Source organism: Toxorhynchites rutilus, chromosome 2 (genome assembly GCF_029784135.1).
Source record: "Toxorhynchites rutilus septentrionalis strain SRP chromosome 2, ASM2978413v1, whole genome shotgun sequence".
Taxonomy (NCBI): Eukaryota; Metazoa; Arthropoda; class Insecta; order Diptera; family Culicidae; genus Toxorhynchites; species Toxorhynchites rutilus.
Genome location: NC_073745.1, coordinates 7916456 through 7931971, shown reverse-complemented (window position 1 = coordinate 7931971; position 15516 = coordinate 7916456). Strand labels below are relative to the sequence as shown.

At 39.8% G+C, this 15516-nt stretch overlaps 1 protein-coding gene across 4 annotated transcripts in view; it reads left to right on the top strand.

Annotated features, from left to right (window-relative positions):
- The first annotated feature begins 329 nt into the window (after nucleotides 1-329).
- The window catches only part of LOC129768516 (uncharacterized), a 35962-nt gene continuing 20775 nt past the window's right edge, over nucleotides 330-15516 (top strand). For 3 of the 4 annotated variants that reach the window (XM_055770225.1, XM_055770223.1, XM_055770221.1), the window contains exon 1: nucleotides 330-15421. In XM_055770225.1, the coding sequence (XP_055626200.1) occupies nucleotides 7020-8066 (1047 nt within the window). In that variant the 5' untranslated portion in view covers nucleotides 330-7019 and the 3' untranslated portion in view covers nucleotides 8067-15421. The remainder of the gene's footprint in view (nucleotides 15422-15516) is intronic. The other variant, XM_055770222.1, reaches the window with a different exon arrangement.

Below are 15516 nucleotides of genomic sequence, written 5' to 3'. Positions count from 1 at the left end.
CGATTCATAACTGACAGTCGAAAAATCAATTTCCCCGGACCGCCATTGGGAACACGCAGACGACCGCCCCTTTTGGCCACCGCCCATTAGAGGGTTGGGTGACAACGCAGGGACGGACGTGGTGTCAAGCGCATCCAGCGAGATCTCATCTTCTCCTGCCATTTGTTTGCTATAAATTCCGGCGCTCGACGCTCCGCAAAGAAGATGTAGTTCACGCTTCCGGAACCTGTTCCGCTAGCGATAGGGAAGCATCGTTGTCCGTGCGGGGACGTAAGAGAAGATGTAGCGAGGGTGATACTTTTGATCTCCCGCGCACAACGGCAGCAGCCATAATCCTATGGCCTACCCAACCAGCGAGAGCTCAACGTGAGATCAGTTCGTCTGCAGCATCCGACTCGCTCGCGTGTTTATCTCTACGATTAGCTAAGGTCGTCTTCGCTTTGGAATGGATGCTGCCATTGCTGCTGGAAGACGGAATACCGGTTTGACTGGACCGAACAACGAAGAACGTCTCCATCGAAAAGGAGCTGGCCGCATCCGCTTTGGCAATAGTTAATTATGGCATTATAATTGTCAACTGTCGTAGCCAAGAGGGAATCCCGACGAAGATGATCATCAGTGAACCATCCGGAATATTGAATACATTGTTCCGCAGCAAGTGTGACATCATGTGAATCGAGCTTATCTCGATTTGTTTATTTAGATGGCAGATTACTTTACGTTGTTCGATCTAAGTGTTTATTGGTGCTGGAATATGACCAACAATAAGTTGTCTTCGGTCGAATGAGACGAATGAATTAGTTTGACGCGAATCAGCGAGAGTTTTTCGAACGTTTCAGGTTACTCGCGATGAGAATAAAGTGTCTTTTAGTTTCTGCATCGGAATTTCTCGTTTTATGAATTTTGATTGGATTATTTTGGCTATTGGAACCAAGAATAAGATTCCACTAGACTTCCTTTGACACCATTTGAAAAAATTATTATTTTCCTTCATCTTCAACATCTACATTACTATTTCAGAGCATTTAGACCATGCATATTGTTTCCGACAATCGACAATTCCTCGTGATTTGCAACAAAAATTATATGTGCATCAATTGGAACGTATTCCCGGAAAATACTCTTAGTACAATGGAATTTTTTTCTTTCCGTTTGTTCACAAATTGGCAAAATGCTATACAGCTGAAGATAAAATATACATCATTTTAAAGCTACAAGTTTCTAGTTTTGGAATCTCTGGTTGTTGTTTTTTTGGTTTTGACATGTGTAAATGTTATGGACGAAACGTGTATAAAATATGCATGCATCGAACCAGAAATGTGCACCTAGAAAACTGTACCTCTGATGTATAACCAAATCCAGGTGCTCATTCAATACGAACGTACAACTTTTCAAAAATCACATAAAAATATGGTGCTGTACCTGGCTCCTGTAATTTTTCGTTTGAATTTGTGACAGTCAGTTTGTAGATGCAACAAAATCATGTTTTGTTGCAACTATATTAATTGTTTTGTTTTCTATTTTGATTCTATTTGTATATTCTAACAGTCCAGTTCAAACTTTTGTGGAGTAGAAGATTGGGCTCTCAGTATTTACTTCACACTGCCCGCTGGTTACACCTTTTGACATGATAATGATTGAAAACAACCATTGCAACCATTGCGCCTCAAGTCTTATTCTAGTTCATCAAGAAACATTGGAAGCTATTATTCTAGGATATATATTTCATAACTATCAAATAATCACGACAAAAAGGGTGATATTTTCTACCAGCAAGGTTTCATGCTTGCTGGACCAGATGGCAAGGATATCCTCGGGCCATGGCTGCAGGCTACTGAAGATGCCAAAATGTTGTAATTCCCCTTCATCGTGAAGAAGAAGAAACAAGAATCTTCGTGGCTGATTCATTGTTCACACGTTAGATCCTGAAGAATAGTTCGGCATCTTTTAGATAGCAGCAAAACGCTACTACTCTCGTTGAATCGTCGCTCAAGATGTCTCGTACACTCCCGCTGATTCCATAGAGATTTCGCAGATCCTTGTATTTCGGGCAACCACACAGGAAATGTTCAACGGAGTTGCAAATTTGGCAGTGGCCCCAGAGTAGACGGAAAGGTCCTCTATACAATCCGTGCGAGACCGAGCAGTGGCCGGTCCTCAGTCTGGACAGGATTCGTTGTTCTCGCATCATTAGTGCATCTTCGACCCTGTTCAATCGAACGCTTACTTTTCTGAGAAACTGTTCTCTATCTACGAACCAAACCAGCTATCCGTCCAAAGGGCGCGTGATCCACAACATCACTTCTTCGAGCAGCACCTCCCAAAGGAAAAACTGACCGGTGTAATCGATTCCAGTTAATCGGGCCGTCGCTTCATTCCACTATGTCCGAGAATCCACATGAACACAGTGTCGGGCGATAAGTACTTTCTGACGGCCTGTACCCATGAAGACCCAGAATACCTGACAGATGTCCGCGAGTTTCTTGCTGGGAATTAACCTATTCTTAACGTCGCTTACCCCAAATCCAAATCCCAATGGTCCCAAATATCTGATTTCGTGGAAACGGTATTTTTCTGCTATGATGGCCTTAAAGTGCACGTTCGCCACAAACCAGGATTGTTTTGCCCCCAGGGTGAGATTGGAATGCGCCACACGTTGCAAGATCGTTTTGCTAAGGGCAATCAGACGGGTCTCCCCATACCGCCGGTTTTAAACAAGAAACTGGCAGTCCTGGATACGATGATTAGGTCGAAAGAGAGTTCTCTAATTTCAGCGCAGACAGAGGCAGCTGGTGTCGATGACAGGATGCCGAAGACAGTTCATAGTGGTAGTGTTATAAATCAGTGCCAGAGTTCTTGGGAGCTTGTCTCCGGCCAAACACACCAGATTGTCAGGCCGTATGAGGCGGCTGCTAATAATAATTTTTGCCACCCGTAACCGGATCTTCCTGTTGTTGTTTCGGTGCGGTTTGGAAATAGTTTTCAACAGGTTCTACCGGGTAACACAACTCTTCTCAACTTCCTCGAAATGGAGGAGAAAACTAAGTTTGTGGTTGACCAACACTCCAAGGATCATGACCATTTTTTGGCGGGAAATGTAGTCTTTGTATAACTTTGTTTACTGAGTGGTACGATAAATTGGTGTGACTGAAGAGTGTGCCCCGGTGAGTGTTTTACCTTGATCGTTTTGGTCATCGGAGTCTAGGTCAGGTTCGGACAAGTTAGCCAAGTTGCTGTTTTATAGTGATCCGCTCGTATTTTTCTTTTGCACAGTTTGGGAAAGTAGGAATCTCGTTTCATGTTTCTCCTTCCGTTGAAGAGCAAATGTGCCGTCTGTTTGAGCCATTTTCTTCTCCATGGTCTTTACGGCGTTGGTTAATTTGTGCACCGATGGGCTGTGACTCCATCGAAGCGACCAGGCTGTCGATGGTTACTTCAACCTTCAACGTCTCCTTGAGCAACTTACCCGGCCATTCTGCATTTGGTCGGGGCCACCTTCTCATTTGCCGCCTGATCCGACTCTTTGTTTGCTCTGGCCAGCAAAACTGACCGACCGGCCAATTTCTGCTTAAAAGATCGACTTGATTTTATAGTCGACGTCCCGGTCGACTTTAATCTTTTGGATCAGGTGTTCTCTTCTCTTCTTCCCGGATATCCCGATCAGTCAGATTGTGGTCAGCAGTGTTGCAATGGATACAGCCAGGGTTTCCACTAATATTTTTCAAAAACTGGAAGCATGCTCTCAAAAATAACTGGAAGTAAACTGGATCCTATGAAAACGGTTCATTTTAAAAAGATCTTCTTTGATTTATCTAAATTGATTTTTTATTTATTTCAATGCTTGAGAAATTCCCTATGATGCTTCGTGTAGGGGAACTGGGGGGAATGTGGTCACCCTAGATAACATGCCCAATTCCTGTTTCCACATACCACTTAAAATTCCGTTCTTCGAAGAATATTGTAGCTCAACTTATTGTAGTTCAAGATAGAAAGCGGTTTTTATTATGAAAATTGAAAATAGTATATTTTTCATATATGTGGTCACCCTAAGGAATACGACCATTTCCAGCGTCACATACCGCTTCAATGCCCGTTTCTCGAAGAATATTATAGCTCAACTCATTGTTGTTCAAGATAGCAAACGGCTTTTACGATAAAAATTCAAAATAGTACACTTTTCATCATTAGAAAAATCGTTAGTCATCATTAGTGAAAAATCGAACATTATTTTTGCTTGGAGGTAAAGTGGTCACCTAGTGGGGGCAAAGTGGTCACTAGCACATATCAAGCTTAATGAGATAGATTTATGCGTTTTTTTCGTTCAAATTTGTTTGAATCATATTTGATATAGTAATAACATCTATGAAATAAGCTTGGCCTATTCACCTAGAGTCTCAATTTAATTTGTCTCATACATACAAAAATGTAGCAAGAAACACATAACATTCCACATAAAAACGCTTCGTTCAGTTGGAGTGGCATAGTTTTCCAGGGTCAAAGCCACAAAAGGAACCTCTTCAATAGCAGAATGTGATGAGGTATATCAGTTTTAGTAAACAGCACATTGTATGTCGTTATTCACCTATGACCACTTTGCCCCCAAACATCAAAATTACTTCTATGCCAATTAATCGCTGAGAATCAACAAAATATCTGTTCACCTCTCCTAGAATATGTGAACAATCGTCCAAACTGATGATTTGTCCAATATATCAGATTGAATAAACTAAATTTCACGAGAAATTCCTTAGATACCATGCGCACAGAACTATGGCCTAATGGCTATCGCGAGAACAATTTCTGTTTTTATTTATATTTTGACATGCAACAGCCTCACAATCCGATCGGCCTGGGTTCAATCCCAGCTGGCGTCGTTGGGATTTTCTGAGGTGAAAAATCTCTGGTTGCGTCTTCCTTCGGAAGGGAAGTAAAAGAAGTTGGCCCGGTTCAGTAGTTGTTGAGTCTGATAGGTAGGAACAGGTGGAGTCACCTCCCTGATGTCGGTGATTGGCACTAAAGTGGCGGAAATAGGTCGACGAAAAAATAGGCGAAGATAAAAAAAAAGCAGGTGACCACTTTACCCCCACTACCCCTAGCATTTATATGTAGATGTAGATGTAGATAAAACGATGAAGTCAACCCTATCATTCGAGCAGATCAATATGACATTTCCCACCACTCGAACATTTCTATGAAACTATATTTGAGGATCTTTTCTTCTAGAACCTCTAAAAAAAGTTTTTTTTGGTAAAAAAACTCGCATTTATTGTTTCATGTCGATAACATCGCTGATAGGAGTCGCAAAACTGCTCGACAATATAATCTGGTTATGGATCATTGCACCGGACCTAACATTAATCCTCTGTTCATTATCTTCTAACACGCATTTGACATTGCTGTAGTGTTTCTTTTTTGATAATCTTCGTTGCTATCATTCCAATAAGAATATATATATATTGCTAATGACAGTTGTCAGTATAAATAAGCTTAGCGACAGGGATTTTTACATTCAGATCTTGTACTGCCACACTGAAATAATACAACTGAACAGGTTCGTGTAGTGGTAGAATACTGTCGGTTTGAATAGGCAGCTAAATAATAGCTTGAATAACATATTCAATTTGATTCGAATTCGACTTAGCAAATAATAAGTCAGGTCCAATACAATTGAAACACAAATTTCTGCATTGCTCGAGAATTAATCAAGCAAACGAAACCAAAGTTGACATGTGGAGGTTTTAGGGTGCAATAAACGTTTCTTATTGGTTAGACATTCTTCCCCCCTCCTTAAAGGGGGCCTGCCATACAAATGAAACACAAACATATTCCAACCAAACATGACAATTGAAAATTTTCGGAAAACTCTGAAGGAAAATGGGAAAATTCGAAAAATTCAATTCGAATATGTTCTACAATTACATATTGACAAGCATTGTTAGTTGATTTGATGTTTGCGCTAACTGAATTGATCTTCGTTCGAAAGTGGAAATGGATTTTAATGTGATAAAACGCACTTCTATATCGTCTTTTATCTATATAAATAAAAATGGATCGCCGAATATGTTGATAAGAGCAAAACTCGAGAAAGGAATTGTCCGATTTAGGGCTGTCTTTATTCTGTCATATTTTCTGTATCCAACATTTATTCCATTTAACGGATTAACATGTTATTTGCAAGTGGATGATAAATCTTGCACGATAGTTGTGTCTGAAAATAATCTGTTATTATAATGTCGAGTTTTGGTAAAAGTACTGAAATTTTATATTTAAAAATAATGTTGAACGGTAGATTAGAAGATATCAATGAACAGTTCTGCGATTGGACCCATGAACGTGCGCTTAGTACGAAAACGTGGATGTGATAACAAAAAATATATTTTGGGCGGGACGAAGTTTGCCGGGTCAGCTAGTGCTAAATAAAAGAAACCAATAAATCAATTTTTACGGTTTTACGTTTTTGCGTGGTTTGGAATGGGAGCTAAATCAAAACACACAAAACTGTCAAACTGACGTTTCTGTGCACTGATTTATGCTGTGATTTATGTATTAGAATTCTGGAATCATTTTTGATTAGGTCCCACAATAGTATTCCAATAATAAAACGAGCACAGTCAATACCAAAACAACACTGCTCAAGTATTACTTTGGTACTGAAATTATCAAATTTTGATATTAAAAAGCTACATTATTGTTGAAAAACAAACTTTACATGTTGTCATTGTTTTCTTGTTCTTCTTCGTTCTTGCTGCTTTATATTCTCGTTTATTCTCATCCATTCCCGATTTCTCCCCACGAAAAGAGACGTAGTTTTTGTGGCCAGTATACCTTTCATCGTAATGTTCCCCAGTCTGTTTCTAAAGTCTGCTTCATTTAATATTGGAACAAATTCTTTCGCTCATTGTGGCGCTCCTAGTGGACGGATTTGGAAACTTTTTTCACCCACGTGTCGGGAAATTCATTACCTTTCACCATGTATTTATGTCATAACACCAAACGATAGCATTTTGTAAACAACCACCATGGAAGCCGAACGGAGAGATAAAATTGTGCACAGTTTTCTTGAAAATCCATTGTTGTCGGCATCTAAGCTAGCTAAACAGCTTAAAATGCCCAGAAATACCGTATGGCGTGTTATCAAGCAGTACAAGGAAACATTGACGACGGCTCGGAAGCCGCATTCGAAGCGTCGGAGTGGAACTGTCGACCGGAAACTGCGTGGGAAAGTCATCAAGGCCGTCAAGAGGAATCCCAATCTTTCAGACCGCGATTTGGCCAATAAGTTCCAGGCTGCTCACAGTACGGTGCGACGAATTCATCTCCGGGAAAGAATAAGGTCATTCCGAGCCAGCAAACAGCCAAATCGGACGCTGAAGCAGAACAATGTGGCCAGAATCCGTGCTCGAAAGCTGTACGACCAAGTGCTGACCAAGTTCGACGGATGTATTCTGATGGACGATGAGACCTACGTGAAGGCGGGCTTTGGGCAAATCCCAGGTCAAAAATTTTATTTGGCGACGGCTCGGGGGCATGTACCTGCAAAATTTAAGTTCGTGTTTGCGGATAAATTCGCCCGCAAGTACATGATTTGGCAGGGGATATGCAGTTGTGGACAGAAAACCAAAGTCCAAAGTCCAAACCATGACAAGACAATGACATCAGAAGTTTACAAAAAAGAGTGCCTACAGAAACGGATTCTGCCGTTTATTCGTGCCCACGACCGTCCAGTAATGTTTTGGCCGGACCTCGCAAGCTGCCATTACAGCAAAACGGTTATGGAATGGTACGCAACGAACGGGGTCAGCGTAATACCGAAGGACCTCAACCCTCCAAACTGCCCCCAGTTCCGGCCGATAGAGAAATACTGGGCAATCACGAAGCGGAGGCTTAAGGCAAAGGGAAAACTTGTTAGGAACATGACTCAAATGAAGAACTGGTGGAATCAAATCGCCAAAACGGTGGACGAAAAGGGTGTGCGCCGCCTAATGTGCCGTATTACGGGAAAAGTACGAGAATTTCTTCGAAACAGCAATGAATTTTTTTTTTTTATTTTTTTTATGAAAGAGTAAAGAAAATGCTACATTTGTATGAAAAACAAATTATGAATTCGTTAATAAATGACTGAACTACACGCAATTGTTTGTGTTCCAATATTAAATGAAGCAGACTTTATTCTTCATTTTGTTGAGATTATATTCAGAAAAAAGTTCTTTCCTCAGTTTCCACAGGGTTAGGAAGGGTGAGGTAGGGACATTATTTATACATTGTAAAACTATTTTACATAAAATGAGTAAAACTGAAGCAAAAATTTAAAAAACTGGATAAAACCGGATAATATTATAAAAACTGGAAGATTTTAGGATTGTTCGACTGGATCGAGAAAAAAATGGAAGAATCCAGTTTAAACTGGAAAATTGGCAACGCTGGCTACAGAACCAGCGCCTTTAGCACTTATTTCCTTATTTCCTCAACTTAGTGTGCCCGCAGGCCCAACAACTGAAGCACTAAACCGTTGCAGGATAATACGGTCCCGTTCCTACTTATAGTTACTCAAAGTTGATGTATTCTGGTGATTCGGTTCCATCCCCCCTTGGGTGATTTTTCGATTTTCGAAAAACTCAAAATTCAAAAAAATCATCGGAAATCGGGGTTTTCAAAAATTTGTTTTGTGATTTTTGTGAAGACATTTGGCATAAAAAAAATCGATTTTCGGCCAAAATTTTTTTCGAGAGAACACCAGATCTCGACGTGCAGACATTCGGCGTGAAAATATATTTTTTTTACCCCGATTTCATGGGGAGAACATGGGGGATTTTCGAGGGCAAAAAATCAAAACTTTGAGTGTTTTGAACCTTAGCCTCATGTTCGATTGAGCAGAAATTTTGCAATGGTAATTTTTTGGGGCCAGTAAACAAAATGTCGCTGCCACCCTAATGTCCATATTCCATAATTGTGGATTCTCTTCCATAACCACACTGGCACGAGAATATCCCGTATGTAGAATATTTTTCCCGTTTGGTAACTTAAAAATAAACATGATTCATCCATTTGCAACTGAAATGTAAATGATTAAGAAAATATCATTGAATTCTCTCACATAAAACAACACTCACCTCTTTCTCGGTTTATTTAAGAGGCTTTAGCCCTTTGCGGGCGTGTTTAATTCTGATATGTATGGCGTACTGATCGGAGTGAATCTCCCTCGCAAGAGCAGCGATAACATGTATATCGAAGATAAACAAGATCTATTTTTTGTGAAATTTTGATATGTATTTACTTAACAATGTGTTCTGATGTGATGTGTTTATAGAAATAACATTTTATAAATAACGAAGGAAAATACCCAGCATCGTGACTATCCCCTTATCTTTCCACGTTCATAATCTTTGGTTTATACCGGGTACCATTGTCTTCTATTCATAGGAGCTCCTTTTTAATTCGTGAACAGGTTCACTAAACATTAATATTTGTTTAGAGAAAAATGTAAATTGATATATAATTCAATCTGCTTTCAGACACCACAGCATGTAACCATTCTAATCATATACTTTGATTAGAATGGTTACATACTGTAGTGGCTGAATGCAGACATACGAGCGCGAGCTTGAGCTTGGGTAGACTGTACACTTCGTAGTTGCTCTCCGTGATTGACCTGAACCAGCGAAATTGCACAAAAAACACACTGAATGTCGCTTGAGAGTAGCAATCCATTCTCATTGTGCAAGTTTCGGTGGATCGAGCTTCAAATAGTCAATAACGACGCCAGCCACGTCCTTCTAGTCACCAGATGGGTCACCTCTATAGCGCGGTTCCCTAGCGATTATCATTTGAGGGATAGTTGTTAGTGGGAAGGGTTAAGAATCAAGATTTACTGCGGATAGTGATGTGATTATGTTAACGCGAACCCAAAACGACTCGACAAAACATGGGTCCGAGGTTATCATCGGGCTACCTGAGAAATCGAAAGAACTCTACAATGACTCGAATCGGCGACTTATTATACACTCTGTCCAACTTCTATAAGACCACCCTGATTCTATTTCGTTGCAACACAAACAGTTAGAATTTCAACAAGATACATCCATACATTGTTGAATGTTTAGAATAAAGCATATTTAAGGTCAATTTCGTTTAAAAGAGTTGTTTGTTTATTTATTGTGCTTAAATATAATATAGAAACTAAATACTTGAAATTAAGAACATTTCAAAATTCATAAGGATCATCAATGAATAAAACGAATTTCTCGATATTTTTCGATGTTTCCGAAATTGCGACCTTGAGCTCTTCAATCGTGATGTACCGTTTTCCCTCAGTGTAAATTCTGCGTACAAGGTTCCCCCTAAGATTTTCAACAGGATTCAAATCTGGAGAGCGTACCGACCAGTCCAAAAAATTAAGTTTTTGGTCCCTAATCCATTGTTTAGTTGCTTAGTTATTGCTTTCTCGTATGAATAGTAGCATTGTTTTCCTGGAATGTGAATTTTTTGTGACGATATCCACGCAAAAACGGTAGGAGAGAGGATTCCAGAACTTACGTGATCCTTGAATGGTGTGAAAGCTGTCTTGAGCTTTCCGGTTGCACAGAATCCCGCCCAAATCATGCACTAGCCTCCAACAAAATTTCTGGTTAAAAAATACTGTTTCTTCTTTCGTCAATCACGCCAGTGCCCGTTGAAACCATCAAGACCATCCTAATTGATCTTTTTTCGTCAGTGAAGATAACCTATACATTGGGCCTGATCACGAACGTCACTTCACGGTGAAAACGAAGTGAATTGTATACAACGTTATTACGGCTGCCACCGTGTGTGTAGAATCCGGAAGAGTTCATCCGTCGTGACAACTTCGATGAACTCGGTGTTATTATGAATATCACGATACTGTCACGTCACGGGGAAAAACAAGTATATTTGTCACTTGTGGTTTAAATGGTGAAAGCTAGTCACGCGGAATGGAGTAAGTTTAATTTCGGATTTATTTAGCTTTTTTGCTAACATTTTGAGTTGTGTCTTACTTTTTAAATAAGAAAAGATAAACAAACAGCAATGTACTCGCTTGGTGGCATTTTTAGAACGAAATTCTGACGTATCCAGAGGACGTAAATTTGTTTATTTGGATTCGATAAATACTATGCTATGGGATGTAACTGAGGACTAAAAATGTAGCTCCTGTTGAACGATTAAAACATGGCGAAAGGTCTAATTTCGATTGTCCTAAATGAATAGAAATTTTTTATTTCTATTTTAAGGATTAGACTAACAGAGAGTTGCAACCCCATAAAATGGCAATGGAAGCCACTGGCCACTGACGATCATTATGATTGATTATGCATAATATTGATTTGCTGATAGTTTGAATATTAAACAATAACTGTAATGTTTTCCAACATTGCAGAGCTGGTTTTTGTAATTCAAACATTCGCAATTGGTGGACAAGACCCGAATCAGGACGATAGTTACATCGAATAAGGCCATTGATCTTTTGTTTTTACGTAATAGATATTTTCAACGATATTGTTTTGAAGACATACTTTGAATGAAAGAATATTTAAATTTCAAATAAGGAAAAAAATGAATCTATCATTGCATAGCTTTTAATTTAATAATTTTCAAATTATTCTCTAGTTCTTTTTCCATAATTTTGATATCCGTCCAAAGGAAATCTGAATCATTTTCTGCGTATGGCAGAAAAACTCATCAGGTGTTTCATATGAAAATTATGCTTCTGACCGACGGTACTGACCAGTTTCTGTTTAAATAATTATATCAAACCTCATGTCCCGTATATCAAATTACACGAGAATGGGAAGTATAAGAGGATTAAACTCCAGAATCCCATATGGGAGTAACTAAGATTATACTGATCATGAGATGGATAAATTCGGGTTTATTCTGAAATATAGAAGATATTATTATTCATCAAAATTGTAGAAACGGTTGTTCAAAAATGATTTTAACGTTAACCTATACTAACTACTTCTCACTATTCAAACGAGTAAGACAGAGCTGAGTACAAGAGTATGCGAGATATCAATTATTAAACTCATGATAGTCATGCTTTATCTCTAAAGTAATTTATAGAAAAGGAAATAAAATTACATTCCCATATGTTCAACAACTACATCATTCAAAAGCAACCAAGTGTTCCTCCTCATCTTTGAACCAGCGTTTGATTCAGCAAACTAACGCATCAAGCAAATGATTCATGGAATGATTCCGAATAGTTGGCATTGAAATACCGAATCATCGAGATATAATCGCAAACTTGTCATTCTAAAACATACGTTCAATTAAATGAAATATTATCTCATACACTTAGTTATTTTACCTACATAACGTTCAAACGTCCGAAATTATGCAACCAACATAACGTTCAAAATTATGCAACTGAGATGTCTCTTATAAACGAGAATGAACTCTTTCACTTCACGGAGTTTATTTTTACACGCAACTATCCGTGACAATGATGATAGACACAAAAAGATTAAGTGAAGTGTAAGTGACGTGAAAGCGTTTGTGACAGTGATGTTCATGATCAGGCCCATTGAAGAACTTTTCGTTATGGTATACAGAATACAGAATGTGAAGGGTGTGTCACATCAAATTGCATCACGGAAAAAACGGTGTAGAAATTTAATTTTTAGGAATTATATCTTCAGCTTTCGCTTATAATCAGATAAGCGTGTATAGATCACGTTGGCCATGCTTCACTGTCAATTTTTCGTAAATTTGGAAAAATGTCGTCGAACGAAAAAGAGCGTCGTGAATTAATCCTGTGCACTCATTTCGAGAATCCGGAGTTGTCACATCGGGACATCGGTAAGATGCTGGGAATCGTCCAATCCACGGTCAGCAGAGTACTAAAACGATATTTCGAGAACCTAACCATCGACCGGAAGGTGAAGAACGGCAAAAATGGATGCTCCGTCAGTGAAAAAGATCACAAGCGCGTAGTTAAGCAGTTTAGACGCGATCCGAGAAGTTCGGTGCGGGATGTCGCCAATAAGCTGAATTTGTCAAGTTCATTCGTCCAGCGGACCAAACAGCGGGAGGGCCTGCGTACATACAAGGTTCAGAAGGCTCCTAACCGCGATGAAAGGCAAAACATGGTGAGGAAGGCGCGAGCCCGGAAGCTGTACACCGAAATGCTGACGAAGCCGCATTGCCTGGTAATGGACGACGAAACCTACGTCAAAGCGGACTTTCGTCAGCTGCCGGGCCTGTTGTTCTTCTCCGCAAAGGACAAATTCAGCGTTCCGGAGGAGATTAGCAAGCAGAAACTATCCAAGTTTGCCAAAAAGTACATGGTGTGGCAAGCGATCTGCTCTTGCGGAAAGCGCCCCCTTCGTGATGACCGGCACGGTAAACGGGCAGGTTTACCTTAACGAGTGCCTACAGAAGCACTTACTACCACTATTGAAGCAGCACGAGGGCCTGACCATCTTCTGGCCGGATCTCGCTTCGTGCCACTATTCAAAGGACGTGTTGGAGTGGTAAGAAGCCAACGGGGTCACCTTCGTGCCAAAGGAAATGAACCCGCCCAACGCGCCGGAGCTTCGCCCAATAGAGAAATATTGGGCGATTATGAAGCAGGCCCTCCGGAAGAACCCAAAAGTTGTCAAATCGGAGGCGGACTTCAAGAGAATGGATTTCTGTTCAAAAAAAAACTAAAACCTGACGTTGTACAGAACCTTATGAACGGGGTAAAGCGGAAGGTGCGAGCATACGGGCTTGGGCTCGAAGTATGAATAAAAAGAAAATGCCAAAAGTTGTTTAATAGTTTTTATTTTACTGTCTAAAATTTTCAAAAGGATCGGTCTACTGGGCGAATTTCTACAGCGTTTTTTCCGTGATGCAATTTGATGTGACACACCCTTTATTCTTTTGGAAACATTCTTTGTCACAACATACCATGTCCCACTGTCGGTTCATGTGAGCTTTGGCAAAACTCAGACGTCATCCGATGTGAGATGGTGTAAGATGAGGTTTAACGCTTTAACCTTTTAAACCCTCTTTATGTGAGGATTTTTTACCAAACCTTGATGAATTGTCATCCGATTGCTTTATATTGCTTTATTTGAATAAGCGATTTTGAGGTATTCGAATCTGTTCTAGCTATTTCCCGCTTATCCCAGTCAGAGAGCTTCAATTTACGTGGAGCTCTCTCCTTCTTATCGTATCCTTGAGGATTCGTCAAATAATTGAGCACTACTTGATGGGATCGTCCAATCCGACGAGAAATTTCTTCGATACCAACATTTTCTTGGAGGAATGCATCGATTTGTCTTTCTTTTCTTTACGTGAGCACATTTTCATTATTTATTGATCAAAACAACTAAAACAACGGGAAAATGTAACTGGTCTTATAGAAAATTGGCACTTGGAAAATATAAAACCTTTGATTTACGCTCAGAGATTACACACACACATATGAAAATTATGCAGTGTATGGTAGTCACCAATACGAACACACTAGAATATAAGTAGAAGCATTGGTTATTTATAATGGCACAAAGCAGCAATATCGTCACCTGGTCTTATAGAAGTTAGACAGAGTGTATTATTTTTGCGCCTGGTATTCTCTTGTATTCTCAGATCGCGACGCCGAAGATTAACTGAAAGGTAACTGAAAGAACTCCTCAATGGTTCGAATCGACGATATATTATGAGATCGTTCACGCGTAGTATACCTCTATTGAATTCCCTAAAAGTCATGAATGGGTTACCTGAGAAGGTAACCGAAATAACTCCTCTAAAATGATTTGAATCGACCGCTTATTATATGACTTTTCGCGCATGGTACTCTCTTGTATTGTCAAATCGCGACGCCGGAGATTATTATGAACAAGTTGAGCTCCGTGTTGGTCGCTAGGGGCCGACATTGAGTATTTCGTTAGAAAAACGTTAATCACTAGGAGTGACAGTTACTAAATTGTAACGTTTGATAAAAAAATATGTTGAGAAAAAAAAGGAAAAAATAATTCAATTTAAATTCAAAGTTCTTTATTAATTGTTTAGGTAGTAATACAATATATAAAAAAACAGCTCATAGTGTTCCGTTTGCGATTACGTTTAAGGATAATCAAGGTAAAAAACTAAAGGAAACTTATCTCTCCTGAATTAATTTACTTTATAAACCCTTTGTGAACAGGAACGCCTTTTCATCAGGCGGCTTATCCAGGACCTTGCTGCTGGACAATTGATTCGGTTGAATACCGGGTGAGTCTGCAACCACGGCGAAACGAACCGGAGCGAACCCGAACGTCCGACTCGGTGCATCCGCAGTATCCCGCTGTACATGCCAAACGCACTTGGAGGAACTTGGAGGAAGACCGATCGGTGGCTCGCCTGTGTGGTGGCAGACCACCCGCAGGCAAGCACGTCCCCGAGTTCTGGAGCGAATCCGGAGATCGACAGATTATAGGTAAAACCCTGCGAGCAGGTATGATAGATTGAGTAACATGGACATGATCACATGATAAAGTGAAAACAAAGGGAACGGGAGAGAAGAGAGATAAA